The 25,578-nt window shown below is 33.5% G+C and overlaps 1 protein-coding gene across 1 annotated transcript in view; it reads right to left on the bottom strand.

Moving 5' to 3' along the window:
- Positions 1-25,578, bottom strand: part of usp (retinoid X receptor ultraspiracle) — a 39,419-nt gene that overhangs the window by 8,452 nt on the left and 5,389 nt on the right. The window contains exons 2-6 of the mRNA XM_070640190.1: positions 8,546-9,053; positions 1,671-1,869; positions 1,440-1,616; positions 1,205-1,375; positions 28-256 (exon numbers count right to left, since the gene is read on the bottom strand). Of these exons, the coding sequence (XP_070496291.1) occupies positions 28-256; positions 1,205-1,375; positions 1,440-1,616; positions 1,671-1,869; positions 8,546-9,053 (1,284 nt within the window). The remainder of the gene's footprint in view (positions 1-27; positions 257-1,204; positions 1,376-1,439; positions 1,617-1,670; positions 1,870-8,545; positions 9,054-25,578) is intronic.

Below are 25,578 nucleotides of genomic sequence, written 5' to 3' on the forward strand. Positions count from 1 at the left end.
TTTTTGTCAATTGTTATGGCTAATTACCTGGGTTAAAGACAACTATAGATTTAAGTAAACATAATTCAGTAGCATCCAGATCCAATCGTTTCATTTTAACACTTAATTCCGATAAGATTCTATCAAATATTTGCACAACACCCGCTTGAACGGCCATATTACGGCCAAGTGTATAATTACGTGTGAGACACATTTGCTGTGAAATTTGCCGCCTCTCGAGTGATCCGTCAGCGTTCCGTCGATCAGGCTCAACATACTGTTTGGAGGAGAAATTAAGAGGTTATGACTTAGAATTGGTACAATTTAAGGTAGGAACAGTGTTTCTCAAAATTTTTAGATGACAGCACACTAAACCGTCTATTCAGTGATGAACAACCTATTCTGTGCTACGGCACATCTTGAAGTAAGTCTTGACCAAAACCACATATGGTTCATGGCATTTTCAAACATTTTTCGTGTCACATTAATGTGCCACAGCATACAAGTTGCTCAATACTAAACTAGAGTGTCACGGCACACAGGATGCACTGTTGCAACAGTGTGTCGCGGCACACAGGATTCGCTACTGCACTAGTGTGTCGTGGCACACAGGTTGCCCATTACTGCTCTAGTATGACACAGCACAGGTTGCCTACGACTGTCACTAGTGTGTCGCGACACACAAGTTGCCCACCACTGATTAAGTGTGTTGCCATCCTTTAACAACTGTTCAGTGTCTCGTGAGACAAAGTTTGAGAATCATCAAGGTAAAGATTTTCAAAGGAAATTCCCGTCCCGATCGGAGCATGCTGCGATTAGTTAATCTCATGTTTATCTGATTACAAACTTGACATTTGTGGAAATTACCATGAAATGTCAAGTTATTTACAAAACATAAGATCAATTAATCATAGCCTATTCCATTCGGGCGCTGTCCTGGTCTTGACATTCTTTTAAGATTGAGTCATTCCTGTCAGTAATCATGATATCATCTTTGACCTTAACATTTGGAATTTACTATCACTAGATGACGAGATCAAGTTACTCTGAGGGAATCTCAATCTCGATATCAGGAATCAACCAGAAACCTAAACAGACAATGAGCATGCATTTAATCTTCAAATTGAGTATGCTCAATTGTATTAGTACAAGAGCAACCTCATTAAGATGAGTATGCTTATTTTCTGTCAGGAATCAACCCAATATCTTAGCAATCACAACTTACTTGAATACTCATGTAAGCTATATTAAGTATCAGCAACTCATTTAAACTTTGTTTCAGAAGATACATCTGATCATTGTGAGGTAATTTCGTGAAATGAGGCAGTCTTCGACAGAAATCCATATGTTGAAAAACTTGTTTATTAATCATTGCACATATCGCTGAAACAGGCGCCTGGACAAAAAGATGGATATTAGATTAGTATTTGCAAGTTGTCATTATGGATTGTGGATCTTACCCGGTATTCAGGTGGAATCATTGTGTTTGTCGCAGATACTCGTAAATATTGTATAGACTTATCACCACATCTTGTTTCACTCATTTGATCAGCTTCCATCAATCGTTCAACTGTGATGTCACGTCCAGGTCCATTATTTACAAGTGATTGTGTTGACGATATACTCATGTCATCTCCCTGTGAATGGAATCAAGTTAGAATTGGACACAAAGAGTATCAAGTTGATCTTACCTTGTGTGATTTTCCTCCCCTCTGCCTCTCTTCCTGTACAGCTTCACGCTTCATCCCACAATTAAGACATTTCTGGTAACGACAATATTGACAACGATTCCTCTGCTTCTTATCAATCACACAGTTCCTCTCCTCTCGACATGCATATGATAGATCTTTACGTACTGTGCGCTTAAAGAATCCTTTACATCCCTCACAACTATATCGGATATAAATAGAAATAATATAGAAATTAAGTTACATATGTAAAGTCATTCTCATGTGACTATGAATCAAATTGTCATCAACAGTACATAATAGAATGGAATATAGTGCCAGAGTTGTAAAACAGGCAAAAACCGTACAATTTCTTGATAATTTGTATGGTTTTGTAAGAAAACAGACAAAACCATACAATTTCCCATTTTTTTTTGATAATTTGTATGGTTTTGAAAGAATTTTTGTAGGAAAACATACAAAAACTGTACATTTTTTGATAATTTGTATGGTTTTGTAAACAAAATAGGCAAAAACCGTACAATATCTTGATAATTTGTAAGGTTTTATAAGTGGCTTTATAAATTTGCCTTTGACAGGTGCCAATTCAGCAACTCTGCCCTAGTGCGTGTGCATTAATTAAATTCAACACCATAGCAATTATGAAAATGAAGAAAGAATTACTCAACAACTTTTTTTTTTGGCTATGATGATGAATTAAGTTCGAAATAGTGAGGAAGATAGAGAGATGGAAACGTGTAGAGGGCAACGTTCCGAAACAAACACACGAAACGAAACAAAAAAATAATAAAACGTCAAAACACACACTTTTGTTGCCCCGGTGTCCTTGAAAAATCTTTTTTTTTTTCAAATGCTTCCACAGTGTGACTACTTATTAGAGGGAAATATATAAAGCCGGAAGAATGAATGGAAATTTATTTTTTCTGTCAACTATATTTTCAATTGCTATCAAGAGTCATTCTTTCTTATGGATATACCCATATTTACATCGGGTAAATAAATATGTTTTAAAATATAATGATAAGTGTAAGCAATTCTATTATTTGAATACCTAAAAAAATGTTCAGGTGTGTGTTGAGAACGCAAAAGAACAAAAAAAGTTAATTCTGCACGTTTTTAGAGGGTTTAATAGATGTATTTTTTTTTATTATTGTATAATAATAATCAGAGGCATAACAACTGAAATTTTATGGTTTATGAAAACAGATGAATAATGAATATACATTTTTATATGACGATAAAATCATTTATTTACGGCATTTATCAGCGTGGAACTGAATTAAAACTAATGGATGATCGGGAACTAATTACTTTGTCTATTTGCTGTGGATTGATGTTCTATCCCGAAAGAGCACACGATGTGAATAAATTGTAAAATAGTGTTCCTAAGCCCACGAGACGGCTAAACAGACTTCGTGTCAGATTCGGTAAAATTCGGCTCAACGAAAGAGAAACGCTCGATTGGCACATATTGAAACATTGCCACTACCGTCAACGAGGCGACAACATGGTGTGAGAAAGTCGGAAATTAGTGTCCCTGGGCCGTCAAGACGACTTAACTAAGATTGTGAGTCGACGTCAAGATTCGGTAAGATCTGGTTCAACGCCAAAGTCACGCTCGATCGGCACATTTCGAAATGTTCCAACAACCTCGGCGAGGTGGCAACATATTGAGAAACAGCCGTAAAATAGTATCCCTAGGCCGGAGTGAGGACTTAAATAGGCTTCGAGTCGGATTCGGTACAATTCGGCTCAACGACAGGGTCACGCTCGATTGGCACATATTAAAATGTTGACAATACCGCGACGAAGCAACAGTATACATGGAACCAGCCAGCTGGTGAAATTAACTGAATTTGCCAAGAGGATCTAAGTATGCTGTTACTTCGTCTCCATGGTGACAACATTTCAAACTATGCCGATCGAGCGTGACTCAGCGTTGAATCGGATTTAACTGAATCTGACTCAAAACTTGATTCACGCCGGTTTAAGGACAACGACCATGTGCTTTATTTTTTTTTTATCACGCCATGTGCTTTTCAGGTATGTTCAAAAATATCTTGAATAATTCAAAAAATTACTGCCAAATTAAATTTGAATTTCTAGGTTAAAAAATTCAAAAATTAAATTTAACAGTCAATTTGAAGCATTTCAAAATTTTTAACAATTTCATTAAAATACTGGGAATTCCCTTAAGCATTTCATCTCTACGCAATAATATTCAAAAGAATTTAAAATATGCGTCAGTTCTAAAACCTTCAGCATGAAAAAATAGTCACATAAATTATGATGTAACAGACCATAAACTAGTCAAGTCCAATATATAAATGGATCTAGTCTAAATATAAAAAATACACAAATGCCCATGACGTCATAAATTATGAAAATGTGAATTGAACGAGATGAGGGAGTGAGTGAGAAACAAAATTAATAAATCGATTGACTACAAACACTACAACAACAATGTATAAAAATGCCGACTGACCAGTTGAATTATTTCACGGGTACTTGAACTTTAACTACTATAATATTTCCATACACAACAAATCTACAGTGTATTTATAATAGAAATATAGTAATTTTAAATGTATTTTCATATTTTTCATTGCCAAACACATCGACTTCATCGTGACGACTTTTTTTTTTGTAGACAGATAGACAGTAAATTAGTCGCAACTTCTGATGAACTTAATGGAAACTTGTCTATATTTATTCTCATCAACATCACAGTCATGCATAAACATTTATTCTTTAAGCTGAAAAAGTGCGTGGTTGACTTTCTTCGGCTTCTTAAAAATCCTCCCTTTATTTTTAAAGGGGATGTTCTTAAGTGACGTCAATTTTAGATTTGGAGCGTTAGGTTTACGTGTTTCAAGTCATGACGAAGGGTACATAATACTGAAACCGAGACTTCCCGATGCCGAGACCGAGATTTCCCGAAGCTGAGAACGAGACTTCCCGATGCCGAAGTCAAGACTTCTCGGGGAGTCGAAAATTTGTCTTGAAGCCGAGACTTCGAGGAACCCTAGTCATGGGTTCAACCCCAGGTCATGTGTAATTTTCATAGATCTTTTTCCATTTCCCTGTTCTATTTACTAAGCTTAGTTCATGTATTGGATGCAGTTTTGGGGTCTCAGACGCATAAAGTGTCTTCTTGCAAGGTTAATCCACAAGTTACATTGTAGCGTGCATCGGGTCTTATGATGTACTCGTGCACTTGCAATGTGCAAAGCTTACAAGTGGTTAGAATACCAATATAAACTTTTGATCTTAAGCAGTGGTATCCAAACTTTTTTGCGCCATGGTACACCTTGCTGGTAATATTGACATAAATTGGACACGGCATACTGCTCATGGCATTTCGTCATAGGGCGCACCCTAGTGAGCCACGGTCCACATGTTGCCACTTTATTACCCTAATCTAGTTAATGACCAAAACCTGATATCTATATTCATCTGCTTTACTAAACCACAGATCCCCCCGCCCGTAACTGTTGAACAAATCCCTCATCTCACCAAGACAATTTTTTTTCTTCATATCTGCCTGCCTGTCATGATTGAACTAAAGTTTTTTTTTCTATTTCATTTGCAATGCCCACGAAAAAAATGGAAATTGAGACAATATTTACGCGCCTGTCACTATGAAGAATAGAAGAAAATAATGATGATGAATTTTGACATATCCAAGATGTCAAGCACAAGCGAGAAAGCTTCGATATGGTAAAGGTTTGAGTGCCTGCTGTTTATCACATATAATAAACAATTTAATATTAAATAAACAAAAAAAGAAGCATAAAAAAGAAAGAAAATGTGTCTTGTATCTATGACCGAGTGACTTCATTCAGCCTGCATGTTTTTATATACATATTCTATGTTTCTCTATTTTATTTTCTTCTCATCTCTCAAAATTTGCATCTATCTTTTCTCTATGTATTGTACACATGTTATCATTTCTCTCTCTTTCTTTTGCCTTACTTTCGAGCATTAGAAATTGTTTGTTTTCATTTTTTTCATGTGTTCTTTTGGCATGTTACTCAATTTTAAAGTTTCACTATCATTAGAGGTGTGGAGCTAAATGAGAAAATGTTTATTCATGAACAGAGATTGTGGAAGGAAATAGTTTGTCCGATATTCGGTTTTGTTCTTTAAATATTTATAGGTTAGATCAAATATTTAAAGTTTGAAGAACTTTATCTGCTGATAATCTATGAATGACAAGTATTTAAGCATTTTAAAGGAGGATTTCCCGAAGTTTCGGTATTGACAAAACACGAGACCAAGACCGAATCCGGGAAGTCTCGTTCAGATATCAAGGAACTCTTGCTTCAAAGGCATATACCAAAGATTAAAGGGATAAACGATGATGGACAACTTATGTGTCGCAGTACACTAGTGTGTCTCCAAAATTTTTTGGAATGCTATGAACCGTAGGTCGTGTATGGTTTCGATCGAGGCTTTTCACCAAGGTGTGCCATGAATAATAAATAGTTGTCCACCAATGTCCCAAAATCAAAGTATTTTAGGAATCCAACCGGCATGTTATGACAGTTTGGGATTTTACATGTGCTCGAATCGAAGGAAGCGCAATCGAATATATGGTATAGGTTGGTATACATACTATGAGCCAGTATTGTTGGAGTATCGTTCCTTGCAGTTTCAACTTCGAGTTTTTCGACATTCGATTGTCGAAAAATTCGAACATTTCGAACTCAACTCATTTTAAAAATCAAAATTTACGGCAATTTATGACAGTAAAATTTTTTGGCTTGATAACTGAGCTTACTCTACGGCACACCAGTATGTCGCGGCACACAGTTTAGACAATACTGCTCTAGCTATATCCCACAAAATTATTCTTACAACGAATTTAATTTCCGAATTTTCAATGCAACCCTTTCCATATCAACACAATGTATTCGTGAGAGCACAGCTACGAACTCTATTAACGGTAACACGCTAACTTGTCCTGAAGGCAACGTGACGAAGGGGTTTCGACCCATTTTTCCTAGGAAATTGTATCGCTTGAGTTTGAAGCCTAGACTAACTTTCCAATTAGCAATTCTTAGTTAATTATTGAATTGAAGCTACAAAATCTGAGCAATTTGAAGAAATAACATCAGATTTAAACTTTATTCATCATTCCAAGCATTTAAATCATTAGAGTCTCATTAAAAATACTTTTTTTTTGTTATGCAAATTCTATTTTATGAGTCATTAGACTAGAATCAACATACTTAGTAACTTAAAGTTATTAGAACAATTTCCTGTATTTTTCCTGTTTCCTCAAACATGAAAGCATTATGAAATTCCGTCTATATATCATCATCATTATCACCTACCGTAATATTGAGCGTGACATTAAGTAAACTATATTTTTTTTTTCCTCGTACGACAATGTTGATGTGCTGATTTTGCAAATTAATAAGTTTTTACTATTTGTGAAAAAAATATGAAAATTGAGCTGCTTAAAATCGGGCAATCTCAGCATTATTTCGAAATATTTCCATGCATTTTAAGTATATTCTATTTCTCAATTTCATTATTATTCCTTTAACTTTTTTCCACATTTGTTTACCCAACTCTATATATTTTATTTTATACTTTTTATAGATATATTAATAGCTTCAATTTTCAAGGTTATGTGAACGGTTAAGGTAATAAAATAACAAAAAAAAAAAAAAAAAGAATTCAATATCATGGCTTTAAATCGAGACACGATAGCATGGAAATAAAAAGATTGCAAATAGTTTACGCTTGCACATGCAGTATTAGTCTTATTACCGGTTTTCTTGCCTGTTATTTAATAAGTTTGTGCACTATATATAATGTCGTATATAACTCACGACGTAGTGCTGAATGAACAAGTTCTTCGTTACTTAAATAATGAAATAGCGCTTATTTATTTTATATTTACATACGTATGGTGATATTTAGTATAAAACTCGTGTATAATACACAAGCATTTATTATTTAAAAACGCAATAAGCCCAGTATATATATTATATTTATGTGATTCACGTTCTTAGCATGATATGATTTAATGGATTCCTTTTGTTTAAGTGCTTAAATTTTAATTCTTATCACCATATACTCCCACGTAAACATGACCTTAAAAGAATCTTGACATTTCTACACGTTCTTACTTTAAAACCTTTTTGAAATAACAAGTCAATAATCATTAAAATGTGAATAGCTCAGGTTACTTAATGCATTTTTTCTCCCATTCGATTAATAGAAGCGTCAATGTATGATCTCATTTATGACTTAGATCTTCTAAGTTCTCTTGAATTTATTGATAGTTGCTGAGAATATATTAACGGCCATTTAAAATTTAATATGAGTTTTCAACTACACTTAGTTGAATGCCCTTTCATAGTTGTATGCCCTTTCTTTGGAATACGATAATCGGTTAATCGATCAAAAATCCAGCACAGGTTGACGTGAATTTGACTTAATGCTAGATTCGGTTTAAATCTGGCACAACTCAGCCATAGTTTAAATCTGGCACAACTCAGCCATAATTTAAATCTGGCACAACTCAGTCATAATTAAAATCTGGCATGACTGACATAGTTTAAATCTGACATTACTCAGCCATAGTTTTAAGCTTGTATGATTCCGCCATAGTTTGAATCTGGCATGACTCAGCCATAGTGCCAGATTTATACCGATTCTTGCATTAAGTCAGAGCCACTCCTGTTGTTGGATTATGGATCGATTAACCGATCTTTACTATTCGGGTCATCTTGTTCTCTTAGACTCTTCTTAAAAACACACAATTACGCCACGTTCCAATTGTTTCTCGTCTAGTCTTTCTCAATATTTTGCATCAAAAAATATTAAACATAATTTAATCATCAACATGATTGAATTCTTACCTGTAAACCCCGTAATGTTTGCCACTAGCCCGATCACCACATATAGAACAGAGATGTTTTGATCCACTTAACGGATGATTGGGCGGATATTGACTTTGTTTACCATTTGCTGTACCACCATTACCCATTCCCAGAATATTATTTGCATTTGTTGCTGGAGGTGTTGTTGTTAGAGGTCCACTGAGTGTTGATGAGGATGATGCGTTTGAGGGAGACGGTGACTGTAGTTTGATCTGATTAAATGTACATATCGTACCACTCCCATTACCAATTGAACTGAGCGGACTACTTGGTCCATTATTGTTCAGAGATTGTATTGGCGAGAATGTATTCGCACCAAGAACTGGTATGGGTGATGTATTGTGATGATTTAAGTTATTATGACTACTGTTACTATTATTATTATTTGTGTTATTATTATTATTATTGCAATTCAAAAGTGAAATGTCTGGTTTAAGATCTGGCGGAGATAGAGGACCCATATGTCCTAATAATGATGAATCTATGCCTGTAAAGACAGAAAAAGAAAAGAAAGGTCAGAAATTAATTACCATAAAAAATTGTATGATATTAAATTAAATTGTTCTACATGTGATGCGAATTATTTCATGTGTGGGTTTTGTTAGACTTGAACAACAGAGGAAGGAATCAACGATTTGTGAGATTTATAATTTTTTCTCCAGATGTCGAAAAAAGGTAATGTAAAATGATTGCAAGAAAAGTAACAAAGAAATAAAAGCTAGTAAGAGATGTTAAAATTAATTCGAACTGAGTCACATACATTCATTATTTAACTCATGACTTGACGGCTTGACTTGTCTTTGCTTCTTTTTGTGGATGAAAATAACAAGAGTATAGAGAGAGTAAAGGCAATCAAAATCGATTTTTGCCACCGCCATAAAAGGATGTGAACTTTAAATCTTTTAAAAGATTGTGAAAAATTATTGATCATAAATAATTTGCATCGCCGACTTTAACCAAATAAACTTTCATTCTGTTATATTATCACATATATGCATGTCTCACAATATTCCACGAATGGAATGCTGAGGAAATATGAGAGTATCATACAAAAAAAAAAGTCCAAGATCATGCACAGTCCATGAATCAACTGATTGACTCGTACACGAGCAAACAAGTGAATAAGAAGGTTGGAATTAGAATTGTGGGACAAGTTCGTAAATTACGGTTGAAAAATTTTTAAGATTCCTCGGTGTAGAACAGCAACTTTTGTGATGGAATCCCCAAATGAGGTCTACAATACTATTTTATATAGACGTCTGAAAGAATAATGAATCCGGAGTGGGACTTGAACCCTCAACCTACGATTTTCAATCGCATGCTCTTACCACTGAGCTATCGAGTGTTAGTCGACTATATGACAAAGTGCCATTTATAAACTATACCTCCTCTATTTCCCCCTAACTACTGAACTTCTAATGCGAATTATTACGATTATCATGACTAATGGGGCAAACGTACCATTGGGTAAAAAGCCAGTGAGCAAAAGTATAAGTGGACAATCAAAACCAAATCCTTCCGAATAATATACCGTCGAAAGACCATTGACAGGAATTTTTTTCTCAAATTTGCACGATTCATGACCCACGGTATATTAATGCAACGTACCTAACCACAATTTGTGTGTCGCGAATACACAAACCGAGTTGACGTGACTAAAACAAGGAAAAAGCACTCGAATCCGACTAGTCTTTCTCTGGGATCGAACCCGCGTCGTCAGAATAATAGGCCGATACTCTAACCACTACGTCAATGCTTATTTTTTGCTGCTTATTGACAGAAATCCAATCGCACCACATCATTCATCAACAACCCCAACAACCATTCAAACCTAGAATTTTTAAGTCACCTTCTCATGTCAAAAGGAGAAAAAATAAAGCTTCAAATTGAAATATCGAGATTATTATAATTCTAATATTGAGACTATTGTTGTATAGAATAGAATAGAATCTATCAACATCACGCCATTAAAAGAACAAGCAGAATCAATTACGAACCGAGAAATATTTATATATTCGCGAAATATTTGAATAGAACGCCGAGAGAAGTCATCACGTGTTGTAAATGGATTGTGGATGCAAAAAACAACAATTTCTAGCAGTGTTAATGATCTCAAATTTCCTTTTCCTTTTTTTGGTGTGCTGCATTATAAATCAGGCTGTTTGGGATTGTTCATTAGGCATCTTGTATTTGGAAGACATAATTTGAGGTAAATTAATGGATGCAACAAAGTGACCTTCCGAAATTAAAATTTATTCTTTGACAACTGTCTGGAAAATCAGCATGAAACAGACTTGCTAAAAATAAATAAAAAATTCTACATTTATTCCATCGCAGCTAATCCAACTGAGGCCAAAAGGTTCTCAGTCGTTCTTCTTTCCTACATTTATAATGAGCACACACACTCAATATAAATTCATAAATTTTTCAACAACTCTTTGTCGAATATTTTAAGTAACAAGAGAGAAGAAAATATAAAGTCTGAAATCCCCCCTTAATCTCTCATCCCGAATCTCCAGACATATGAGGCAGAATTTTGTTACTTTTTTTTTTGTTATTTTCGTATGCAGTTCTTATTTTTACATCTTGTGCTGTTTGTCTTTTTTTTTGAAGCACTTTTCTGTCTTCTTCATCTTTCCCCCTCATCATTTTGAAGTCAAAATCCATTATCAAAATTCACAAAATCTTCCAACTTTTTTTGTCGTACATTTTCAATTCCATATGAAAATTTATAGTGATTGACATAATTTTCCATTTTCACATTTCTAAGTTAATTTCAATGTTTTCTTGAGTTTAATATTTTTCATCACGCATTTTCACTAAAAAATGAAAAGTGTCTGAAAAACTATTCCTTAACTATCAGAAATTAAATTTTTAAAGCTCATATATAAATTTCTTGATAATATTAATAATTATAATAATAATATCAAATAATTACTTTTTATTAATATTATAAATTGCCACTTGAAAAATATAATTAATATGCCGTGGTGGTGTAATGGTTAAGTTGACTAATAAACAAGATCAAGCCTAGGTATGAGTGGTTTCCTTTTTTAGCATTTTCTTTTTTTTGATAATATTGTGTTCGTTCATAAAATTTAAATGATTCTGTACAGGATTCTGTCCGGCCATGATCTAACTTAGTTCTTTAAACTTATGCCAAACAAAGCTTGGTTTTTATTTGGAAAATTAGTGACATAATTACTTTTAATGCTACTTATTGAACAGAAATAAATCTCAGATTTACAAAAATCCATTTCAAAACAATCAGCGTGGAGTTAAATGGACTCCGACACTACTCTGACCTAATAACAGTCGGGCGAACGAAGCGAAGCGAAGTGGAGTCCGACATTACTGTGACCTAAAAACAGTCGGGCGAACTCGAAGCAGTCCGAAACTGTGACCTAATAACAGTCGAAGCAGTGGAGTCCGACATTACTGTGACCTAATAAGAGTGAACGAAGAAGCGAAGTGGAGTCCGACATTACTGTGACCTAATAACAGTCGGGCGAACGAAAATGGAGTCCGACATTACTGTGACCTAAAACACTCGGGCGAACGAATCGAAGCGAGTGGAGTCCGACATTACTGTACCTAATAACAGTCGGGCGAAAAGCGAAGCTTTTATGTGACCTTCAGTCGGGCGAACGAAAACGAAGTATTACTGTGACCTAATAACAGTCGGGCTAACGAAGCGAAGCGAAGTGGAGTCCGACACTACTGTGACCTAATAACAGTCGGGCGAACGAAGCGAAAAAAAGTCCGACATTACTGTGACCTAATAACAGTCGGGGAAGCGGAGCGAAGTGGAGTCCGACACTACTGTGACCTAATACGAACGAAGCGAAGCGAAGTGGAGTCCGACATTACTGTGACCTAATAACAGTCGGGCGAACGAAGCGAAGCGAAGTGGAGTCCGACATTACTGTGACCTAATAACAGTCGGGCGAACGAAGCGAAGCGAAGTGGAGTCCGACATTACTGTGACCTAATAACAGTCGGGGCGAACGAAGCGAAGCGAAGTGGAGTCCGACATTACTGTGACCTAATAACAGTCGGGCGAACGAAGCGGAGCGAAGTGGAGTCCGACATTACTGTGACCTAATAACAGTCGGGCGAACGAAGCGAAGTGGAGTCCGACATTACTGTGACCTAATAACAGTCGGGCGAACGAAGCGAAGCGAAGTGGAGTCCGACACTACTGTGACCTAATAACAGTCGGGCGAACGAAGCGAAGCGAAGTGGAGTCCGACATTACTGTGACCTAATAACAGTCGGGCGAACGAAGCGGAGCGAAGTGGAGTCCGACACTACTGTGACCTAATAACAGTCGGGCGAACGAAGCGAAGCGAAGTGGAGTCCGACATTACTGTGATCTAATTCGAGCGAAGCTCGAACATTAACAGTTCGAACGCAGTTCGGCCTTAGTTGAGCGAAGCTCACAAATTTTTATGACCTGAACGGAGCGAAGCGAGTGAAGGCGTGAAAATTTTCCGCACCCGTTACAACACTACGATTTATGAGATAATGCTATGCTAATCGAGCTAATCGTAAAAGACTGAATGAAAATCAAAATAACATATCAATTTGTTTGGACTAAAAAGTTGAAAATAAAATACTTTATAAAAAAAACTTTTTAAAAAATCATCGTTTTTCGCGTGGACTAAAAAGTAAAAAATAACTTTTATTTTGTGCTGTAGAGAAATTGGTTTGAAAAGACCACCCATGAATTACAAACATGCACCTTGACTTTATCGTAAAGTTCTACAACAAAAAACGAGGGCGCGAATCTTTGATGAAGTTTTGATACCAGGCGCCCTCGTTTTTTTGTTGTAGAACTATACGATAAAGTCAAGGTGCATGTTTGTAATTCATGGGTGGTCTCAACTTTCAAACCAATTTCTCTACAGCACAAAATAAAAGTTATTTTTTACTTTTTAGTCCACGCGAAAAACGATGATTTTTTAAAAAGTTTTTTTTATAAAGTATTTACATCTTGTGCTTTTTTTTTGAAGCACTTTTCTGTCTTCTTCATCTTTCCCCCCTCATCATTTTGAAGTCAAAATCCATTATCAAAATTCACAAAATCTTCGCCTCCATTTTTTGTGTTCTCAATTTCAATTCCATATGAAAGACTGCACATTTTCACATTTCTTTTCACTTTTTTTTTGTTTTGCATTATTTTAATACATAAATCATCTAGAAATGCAAGTGCCCATGAAAAATGTGTACATATCTCTGTCTTTAAACACATACAGGAGAATGACGGTTGAGAGGCATAAGAATTATTTTCCTCCACCAAATGTTTCCAGTTGACGTCAAGAATGAAAGAGAAAAACAAAAAAAAATCGGCGCGGTAAAAGCTGAATCAGAAGAATGTAAATAACATGAAACATCTTTTATTTGTTCTAAACATATTATCAAACGGACAAAAAAAGAACATGACTAAAACAGGGGCAATTTAGAAATGATGGGCAATTGAAGTGTTGAATTGAGTAAACTTACTGCATCTCTATTGCATGTTAGGTCAAGTAGTTTAGTGATGTTATTGATTTATTGGAAAATTGGGATGAAAGCTTGTCATTTATCGTATCATAAGAACTAGACTTATAGATCCTTAGCCTATAATCCCAAACTACAACGATCATGCTCATAGCAGTGCTATCCAGCTCTGAGAAGTCATTTCACTGTCTGTCTGTCGAACTTGAAGAATTTAATCAAAAATGTCACAAATGACTCCAATCTCAATTTAAACCATTAGTATCAGCCGCAAGGGGCAAATTCACCTTGAATTCGCTTTAGTGCGATAAAACCGATTGAAATTTGTATCAAATCTAATACTTCACAAGAAGATGTGGAAAAAATTCCATACAACTTTGAATTGATTTTTGAACAAACTGAAGCAAATTCAAGTTGACATCTGTTGGAACTGGATTTCTAGTGATGGACTTTCAACTTAGTACTTCGTCATATAGTCGAGTGTTAGATCCCCAGTAGCGCAGTGGTAGAAGAGACCAGAAATAGTAGAACTTCTGATCCAATCAAGATCTGTTTTACTATTTCTGTTAGGCCAACAACATTGATACTTCTGATCAAGTACATCAAATGTCCCAATTACATCATAACCTCAAAAATATCAAACATCACATCAGAACAACTCCCATAGAAGTGAAAAGAATGAAGAAAACAGCAAAGCAATTTGAAGCAACAAAAAAAAATGCAATTTTGTGCAATAATAACACATGCATGTGTATAATAGATGGAAAGAAAGACAGCAGTGAAATGTGTGGATAAAAAAGGGTAGAAAGATAAGACGCAGAAAATGAGTGTGTTGCATCATGATATCCAATTTCATCTTTCTGTGAATCTCTTGGTTCTGTTTTAGCAAGAATATGTATTTATGCTGAATTCTAACGAAGTATGTGTGATGCACATGCATTATCTTTTAGAACGAAAGTGTTTTATACTCTAAAAAATTGTAAATCCTTCTTATTAAAATGTACTGTAGATCTAAATCTTATCATGTATTAGAAGTAAGAATCCATTGTACATATAATTAATTTTGCTAATTACAGTGAAAATGTGCAATTTTAAAGAAGGGGGAACTAGCTACGATTAAAATTGAAAGGAAAATCTCACAACCGGCATGAGAGAATGGCAAACAAAAAGAAGAAGAAGGCACGAAAGAAAAAAAAAATCAAGGTCACCTTATTCTTCATCGAGCTATTCCTACACAATAAACATATTCTTCGTTCAATTTTAAAACCTCTATGGACATTCTTATTCTGTGTTCATTCTTACTTCGTTTTACATACGCTTTTATAGCATCATAGAATTGCTATAGTTATAGTGGTGGTTGTGTAGATCAGCAAAGTAGTTAAATTTTTTTTATATTTTTTTATATTCATGGAGGTAACTAAGGGGTTGTTTAGTTGTTACGTCCTTCAAAATATGGAATTTTAGATTCATATCCTCTTCCTATTTAACTGTTAAATTATCACAGTTAGACATTTGATTTGAAATTTAAATCGCAGAGCTCTTCATCTGTTTCTTGATGTATTATGAATTCAATGTAATGCCGTGAGTTTCGTACGATTCCTTACCATACCGAGGATAATTTATTGAATTTTATAGTTGAGTGATCGACTTCTCTAGGGAATATTTCAAGAATATTTATTATTCGTACTCTAGGAAAGGCCTGAATATTTTCAATCTGCTGTTCAACTTTTCAGTAATAGATGCAATACTTGCTGAATGAATATTTTGCACTGAAAGATTCTTTAATAGCTGCTGTCATTGCATACTACGTATTAATAATAAGCTCTGTATTTAGCTAAATAATATTCGATGTTTATTGTTCGGAATTTAAAATAAACTAAATGTTTGTATGAAAAAGGGGATTTCAACTATGCACAAAAAATATTTTTCAAATCTCAAATGAACGTTAAAACAGATTTGCATACAAACGATGCAATTCCTCTAAATTCATCCTTTTAGACTAAATAGAAGCTTAAGATATTCTTAAATTCATTAAAAACATTACAAAGAATATCCAGAAAACAGAATATTCGCTTAAAAATGTCACAATGCAACAGAAGCGTTCATAATCATAAGTATTGCCACTTGACTTGATAAGTAGATAAGACGCCAATTTTTAAAACGATAAAACCTATCCAAAAAAATGCATTAAGAGTATTATTGTTGTGGTTTAGATACTAAATGCAGTAATTTTCCGATTGCGACCTTAATGATGTCATGCACAAGTACATTAGTAAATGTAATGGATTTCAAATGATCAAAATAACTTGAAAGTTGTGACTGACAGCTAAGTCCCACGTTTTAAGAGAAAAAAAGAATCTTAAGTCGTCAAGAATTCAGAACAAATTTAATGCAACAGAATGAATAAGAATACAAATATAATTTCTTCAGTTCCCAATGTGATTTATATTATTTTTGACTTCTTCTTTCATGACTTCTCACAATGTGCAAAAATTCTAATTCTCCAAGATGAGCAATAAGAAGAACTGTTTTTTGTAAATCGATCCAAAAGGAATTCCTCAACACGAGCAGAATTTTGCAGGAAAAACACAGCACAAATATAAAATCTTTCTTATTTTTTTGTTGTTTGCTAAGCATTAAGAAGTTCACAGTGTGTAATAAATTTTATTTCAAATATTCTTCTTTTTTGCATCTCTTTTGACTGTGCTGTGTACAATAAAAAATGCAGAGAAATTTTAAGCAATTTAATACAATTTTTTTCTTTTATTTTGTTTTGTTTTTTTTTTCGCTCTTATAATTTTTATTCGTTCTTCTTGCTTTACACAACTTGTGCAGCAGATTTAATTAATACATTTCGACGAAATGATTTAAAAATGTTTGAGTCCACAAAAGAAGGGAAAAGAGATATTTTACTTAAAAATAATGTTTAAAGTCCTTGTTGTTATTATTAGAGGAACTTTGGCGCATTTTTGTCCAGCAATCAGTATTAGGATTGCAAAAAGTATACAATAAATAGAATTCGCAACAAAAATTTCATGAAAAATAACGGTCAAAATATTTTTGAAAATTAACGGTCAAAGAAAATTCAAATTGTTGTCGAAGGGGAAATTTTCAAAGTGTTTTGTAAATAAATCAGAAAAATCATTAATTAAAGCATTTTGCAATATTTTTAAGATAGAAAGCCAAACGATAAGCAAGGAATTCAATAGTACTGAGCTAATACTTCAAACCCGAGGTCTCAACGATCCCTTGTTGCTAAGAACTCACGCCTCACCCAGCCACCCAACCAGCTAATCAAAGTGAAATTATAAAACTCATCATTTCTCTTCAAAAATGCACTAAAAAATCATAAAGCAACAGCATTCAGTAATACAATATATATGACGACTAAAAATTGCATTCAATTAGGGTTGTGTAATAATGAATTAATGGATATTTTTTTCAAGTGACAACACAAGTTTATCATTCATTGATACTTGAATCATCAGGGTCGAAATCCTTGATAGTTCAATAAACTTTACCTATCTGCACAACTTTCTTCACAAACACAAACGCGTCATCGCTTTAAAATATGTGCATCACATTTCATCATCAGCATAACACAAATTCCAGGTATGGACTTAAGCATTCATTGTTAAAATTAAAATTTACAACGTGAACTTTATACGAAGAATTGCACGAATGCACATCGTGTGACCCCCAAATTTTTTATTATTTATTAACAGTCAGTCGATCACACAAAACAAATGAAAAATAAAAAGAAACGGGCATGAAACACACAATTTTTTTTCAGTGACGTCCATTGACTCTTTTACCTTCATTTAAATCAACGACTTTTCGGAATATTTTTTTCTACACATCAAAAAAAAAATGAAATCATAAATAAATAAGCAAGTTTTTTTTACATAACACAGACAGCAATACAGCGAGAACGGAGCACATCGGAAATCGGTGAGTCACTTAACACACAAAAAATGAGTTTTTTTGAAATTGAAATAAAATAAAAATTAAGTGAACAGCAGTTCAACTAATGAGCTGTGAATGTCACATTTACGCATGTGATTTGAGGAACTTGGCACCTGATACTTTATTATTATTCTGTATTATTCTTATAAACACATCACAAGCAACATTCGCATGTTACAAAATACCATCTCCCGAACGACACAAATGAGGAAGGCTTTGTTGTGGAACTATTAAGGCTCCGAGCGATATGAACATTGTGAGTCGTGGTGGCTCGGTGGCGGAATGGTTTCGTACTTCGGCATCTAATTATTGTGATATCGACCAAGCGGACATGGGTTTGAGACTCGGCAAGAGCAACTTTCTTCTTGTCCTTTTTCGAATTATATGCAGTTGGAATTGCAACTCACAGCCTCCATTTGTAATCACATGCATCAAGCAACATATGGTGTAGGACGGTAATGAAGGAGAATACCAGTTAGATGTCAAAACTAAGAATTTGTAGAAGCTTTTAAGCCAGCAAAATAGTCAGATGGAAAGCATTTTGTGGCAACCAAGGCTCCAAGTCGGAGCATGGTTCCGGAATGGAAGTAAGCCGGAAAACGCACTAGCACAGCTTTGGGATCATCTATGATCGGAATAGCAAAAGGTGATTAATATGGACGTTAAACAGACTCACATATATGACGCCTTCTACATATATGTCATTCGGGTCTCGAGCGTCAATCTATGTGAAAATTGCTGAATAGAGACACAAATTTTTTCACATTGTAATAAAGTCATAAATTTGATCATCATCAATGTCATTGAAAGATGCTTGTGCCTTGCTTGTAATCGTGAATAAAATATTAAATTTCGCATTTTATACAACAAAAAAGCGATCATTTCATCAATCATAATAAATGATAATGATTTTCATATTTTTTTAAAAAGGAACAAGCAATCAAATTATCTGTGCCTTAAGCCTGTTTGTTGTTGTTACCGCTCATTTCTCTTTTACTTCCATCAAAACACATTTTTGCCAAAAATTCATTCTTTTTTTGTTGTTGGGTTGTGTCTATCTATTTTTGGATTCTCACTCGCTTAACAACAATAGGAAAATAATTTTCTAAACAGCAATAATATTAAGGAGATTCTAGTTCTTCTTCGTGCGGCTTGTTTATGGAATTTTTTATATATTATGTATAATATATTTAGGAATATCCACATTCACTTTATGGTTGTGGTAAGATGAGATCAAAGATTAAGAATTTTTTGATATCTAGTAATCACTTCTAGTCTAACAATGTAATACAAATAATAAGAAGCATGTCAAAAAAGAGTTGTAATTCGTTGACGTAATTGTATGTAATGTAACATTATATTAATAGTAACAGATAGTATGACATCATTTTTGCATGCATATATATTGTACATGCACTTTTGCAGCTATGAAAATTATCAGCCTTGAACTCTTTTTTTTTTCGTATTTATTTTACTGTGTATAAACGTAAATTAAATTAAACTTAACTAGCGTACCTCTTATTTCATTCATTTAAGTCGCACGATTGTCTGATTAAATAATGCAAACTATTGCGGAAAAGTCATTAAAAACATCTTAATATGGATTCAAGATGAAGATTTCAATTAAATTTATCCATTTTTGGGGATTCATTAAGGAATGGGGATTGTTTAAAAGTTATGTCTGCTACTATATTGTAGAATTTATTAACTGGGATACACAGAAGTATTGAGGATTCTTTAATTACATCAAATTTAATGAATTTTGGTTTTTGTGCTTAAATTACCCAAACAAGTTACTATGAAGAGCTTATTCTACTTAAATATACTATTAAGTATGCTCGCGAGCGCTACTCTAACCTTACTCTGCGTTTAGCTCTACCATGCTCTCTGCCTTCTTGGGTTAATTACTAGTAAGGTGCAGCAAATGAATAATGAAAGTTTGATAAGTGAGATTTATAAGAATTCATCCTTATTATACAATTTTAAGTCGAATCTTTAGCTAATTGAGTTTCAACTAACCCTACCCAAGGTATACGCCTACACCTACCCTCGCCCCAAGGCATACCACCCTAGAGTATTAACTAATAGAAGAAGTTTATTAAGAAACCGGATCTAGATCACTTTTAGAACTATCAGAAATGACATTTACTTATCTTAATAATAAACACACCAACCCAACCAGTTAGACACAATAAATAAATAATCCCCCAAAATTCAAAATTTATCACTTCAATATTCACGAAAACAAATTTATTGTTATTATGATGTATTTATGCATGCATATTAATAACATCAAATAAGAAGATGAGAACGAATATTTGATAATCGAAAATAAAGTCAAGAAGAATTGGCATTGTTGCCAAATTTCATGTGTTTGAAAGTCTCATAATATTCTGTATTCAGTATTCTATAAAGCTTCTCTCTATAAATCGTTTTACTTCTTCATTCTCGCTTCTCAGCTAGCTAGTGACCAAGCAACACAAGACTTTTTTTTTAGTATTCTCATTCAAGTTTGTTTCAACACATAGAATAAGAACATCAAAAAAAAGAGCTATTCTACATGGTAGGAAAACAATATTATTATAAATTTCATCTCACTCACTCAATATTATATTATATATATTATTTTGCGCTTCAAGGTTAGCAACATTTGTTGTGATTTTTATGTATACACCTTTTTTAATGGAAGCAGCAACAGCAACAACAACACAAAAAAATGAGAGACACTACATGGAGAATTAACTAGAATATTATGCGGGGTGGTCAGCTGTGAAGAATGGAATGAATAAACAGCTTTGTTAAATTTTAAATTTTACATTGAGATTAAGATATGAGCAATTGTTTGTGTAAAAGATTTTTACTGAATTAAAAATGAAGGAATAAGAATTCAAATTTAAAGATAAAATTTTATTATTCATAAATTAATTCATGAATTGATTTATCACAAATCTTTTTCCTTCATTGCATATTAAATTATTGTTGAATGCCTTTGATATTCAGGAAGATTATTGCGTGACTTTTGGTTGTGGAATATGTCAACGGTCAATTTATTTTTAAAATTTGTTTCAGTTGCTAAAATTAGTTCGTAGTTGAACTCCCCTTTTGTTATTGTCAAATTTAGTAAATTTTGAAACTTTTAAGTGCTAACATTGTTATCAAGCCGTACGGAAGCTACACATAAATATTCATCAAACAAAGAATCTCAAATGCTCTTTAATTAGGCATAAAGGAGGCAATTTAATTTAGAAAAGATAAGATAAATAATTTATTAACCGGGAAATGCTCTTTGTTTTACATACAATGTCCAATCATTGTAATTTTAATTGTGAAAACAAATTTTTGCAACATATTAAGCCATATTTTGCTAGATTCATCATCAAAGGAAATAGGAAAACTTTCCATCACGTAGTAAGTTACTAAATTTGAAGGTTCTTTCAAAGAAAAATTTTCCATCGAAAATATTTTGTAAAAAAATACACATTTTCCCTCGTCCACGTCTTTACTCAGCCTCTGTCTTCAATAATGTCGACTTTTCTGTATGTGTTTGCATTATTTAGTCTAAAACTAACTGAGAAATAGTTTCATCAGTCAATGATTAATGGTCTAAAGTTTGAATTCGGAATTAGTTTTTGCCTATGATATCTAAAAATCTCATTTATGAATATCCTTAAACAGTTTAAAGAACTCTTGACATTTATAAAAGCTTACAGGAAACGAAATCGCATTATAGATCAACAGGAATATATATTTAATAAATTGGACAGGTCTTATGGCACTTATGAAATACGCAAAATGTCAAAAACAGGTAAAATTGGAAATTCAAATAGGAACCTTTTCGCAAACGAGTTGGAGGCTGTCATGTGACACCGAAAATAAAATCCCAGGATAGTTAAATGTCGATGGACTATTTTGGACATGATTAACTAGAATATTTTATATTCAGATGCACACGCGCAACATTTTATGCATAAAAAATAAGAAATTATCATTCTAAATATCGAATGCCATATGCGCGACTCAAAAATTTTCTTCAATAAAAGAAGAAAGAAATTGAATATTAAGTACATTGAAGCGGATCGATCGTATACTTCGTCATGCTCCATTTAATAAATATCAACATTTTTTATTTTATTTGCATCTTCTGCAATAAGCTATTTTATAAATAACGAGTGTGAATTTAATAATATTAAACACATCTCTTGACAATTTTTTGAGGTTAAAAAAATCTAGCGATGTCAATCGTGACAAAAAGACACATATTAATATTTCCTTACTCAATTGCTAATTAATTATTCAAATATTTAAAATATCAATGCTCAAATTTTGCTAAATGTCTCAAGATTGAATGAAAAATAAGTCATGATTTCTCTCTATTTAAGGAAGAGGCTTTTTTAATTCTGATGTAGGCTTGACAATGTCAAAATGAGAACGCTGATGGGGATTGTAAAAATATAAGATTACTTTATAATGACTATTGGAGTTAAGAGGGAGAGATTTATCATTTACTGGATCTCAGAGGTTGAAGTCGACTTAGCTTTTGATTTAAAATGATTTCGAGCTCTACTGGATCATGTTGGAAATTATGAAATTGTACCCGGAAAGAACTTGACGTAGAATTACCGAATATCATACTTAAGTCCAGCGTGACTCTAACCTCAAGCCAGATTCGATGAAATTCGGTCTCAGGTCAGAGTCACCGTGTGCTTTTCGGATTAGATTACTGATAATTGAATGCTAACGAAAAACTTAGTTTTATATGGAACTTAGAGAACAATAAAGTACAAGGGCGCCCAAAAGAACTCTTGGGGAGAGTCTTGATAGAGACAGTGAAGCATTCATTATTGTAAATTGTCTTACGACAACTAGCTATAGACCCAGTTTTAGACACCAACTGAAAGAAGCCATGAATCACAGATGATCTGTACGACCAGCGAAGTAAGAAGTAAATATTATAGAACTAATCAAAATAGACCGGATCTACAATCAAATGATCATTTGTAATCATGTTTACAATCCAATTCTCATCAAATTCAATGAAATTTTAGAAAATATTCCCTAAGCATTAGTCAAACTCTGAATTAAACATTAAAAAAATCTACAAGCTTAACCCACAAAACACGACAATCTCAAACTAATCTCAACCAGAAAAAAATGCGTCCCATTAATCATTTCTCAGGTAATGCCAAAACAACTTCTTCATGTTTTTTACTAAATATTTCAAAATCTCGTTGTGTCGTAGGTGGAAAGAACCGAGTGAGTTTGATGGATTTTGATGTTTCGCAGACTGGTTGATGTTCCTTTCAGATAGATAAATAGAGAGGGCTTACCACAAAAACGCCAGCTTATAGATTTTTTTTGCCATGAGATTCCTCGTTCATATTTACTTACAGTCAAGAAGAAACAGAAAAAGATGATTTTTTTTTTTTGGCTCAGATATTTTTATCCAATTCGTGCAGATGAAGAAAAAAAAAATTCTTCAATTTTTCATTTTCATCTGTGATCACATCGAGGACTTTCGACACACAATCAGGGCTTTCAAAAAAATAAAAGAATTAATCAGCATGTTGTACGAAAATAATAATGAAATACGCAAAATGTCACATCATCCATGCTCATCCTCAACTTTTTTTTAATGTCTCTGTATTGAATGACACAATTCTCTCGTTTATTATAAATATAAAATGATGTTACCCACACCCTGCACTTGCAAATGTCGTGAAATTCTTATTTTTAAGAGACAAGCAATAAAAAAAAAACAACAAATTTCATCATCAGAGTTGGAAAAATCAAAAATATTGTCAATGGTCATGGTATAAAAATATAAAAATATTTGTAAAATGCGCTACCAAAAAAAAGAGAAAATACATTCTCTCACATATACCCTATACAGTAGTAAAAAGACAGGCAAAGAGAAAGAATATCAAAAATATTTCTGTTCTCTTTCTAATCGCGGTTTAGCTAGATTAGACATATACATAAATATAAAATTTTTTAGCATATATACATAAGTCTGTGCAGAGCAAAAATCCGTTTATGTATAGGATTTACTATTTTCGGCATTTATGTGATACACAAAGTTCATTAGTTTCGAGGGCAACAGACTGACAACTCTATTCGAAAGTAAACCGCCGTCTGACTCAATAAACTACTTTTTTTTTGTCTATTCGCTCATAGAGAAATGAAGAAAAGATTATTATTACTATTATGTGAGCGTGTATAAATACCGGCATTTGACGCTCGACAGGCCTACTTTTTCTACATTTACATGTTAATTTTTCATAATAATAATTTCACGATCAATCAATGCAAATGCAATTCAGTGCACTTGATGCACAAACACAATGGCGCAGTGTCGATCGATAATGAAAAGCATCTAAAAAGCGACGCTTATGGAAGGTTATGGATTAATAGCAAAAAAAAATTCAAAGTTACATCATGAAAATGAAAACATTATACATAGAAAGGAATAGCGTTGGTGCAAATTGTAGAGTGAGCAAGATTGTCGAAAGGGAAACTCTTATGTGCAAGATGAATGCAAGAATCAAAAAGACGAAAATAAAGAAGAAAAGCACCAGTCGTGCCAATATATTTTTTTGAGCTTTTGTGCATGCGCAATATTAGTAAATGCTTATGCACTTATACATGCAACGATCAGCACATAAAGAATAAGAAAGCAAAGCCATTTCATTCAACCCACTCTCCCTTTCCGTAAGAATTTCTCCCATATATAATTTACAGTTAATGTATTTTTTTTACCATTAAACATGGAGAAGTCATCATGGCTTCTAGGAGACACTAGAACTTCTATATCCATGAAAATATCAACCATCATCATCAACTTTCAAGGATGAATTGGATGAAATGAATCGAAATTAAATGGCGTCAGTTGAACGTGATAGAATTGCAACATTGTGCATCAATGTTTTTTCAATGCCATGACTCAGATGGAATTTTTTTTTCTTCATTAAATTAATTGAATAAAATGCATGATGGTAAATAAACTTTAAAAAATATAAATCCTTAAAAGGAGCTCCAACCATCCACCATTCCCCCTTCATGTATTGGGTTCTTATTTTTATGATTCTCATTTTTTTTATCGACAACCCCAAAAAGGCATCGTCCTTGTGCTACTCTTGCAGAATATATATACGTATCGTACATTGATACAATGAACGAAACGAAGCGAAGCACAACCATATTCCATGATGGCTCAAGTTCTTTGTCCTTATCCAAGGTTATAAAAAGGACGACCCAATTTTTTTTCATTTTTTTCATTTTTTTTTCACTTTTAAAACATACAAATACAGTAAAAAAGAAGAGAAATAAAGACTTTCATGGAGAAAATACAGACGAATAACTGATGAGTGACTGAATGAGTAACAAAAAAAAATATGATAAAGCTGAGCAAACAAGATGAAAGTAAAAAGTTTAATCTGACGCTTTTGGCATGAACTGAATAGAGATTTTGGGTATAGAATCATTAATGATTAATAGGGGTCTTTGATTTGAATAGAGTTTTGGGACTTGAATCATAACAAGACACAATG

Source organism: Chironomus tepperi, unplaced genomic scaffold, assembly GCF_022539635.2.
Source record: "Chironomus tepperi strain 1889 unplaced genomic scaffold, CSIRO-AGI_Ctep_v1 contig_217, whole genome shotgun sequence".
Lineage (NCBI taxonomy): Eukaryota > Metazoa > Arthropoda > Insecta > Diptera > Chironomidae > Chironomus > Chironomus tepperi.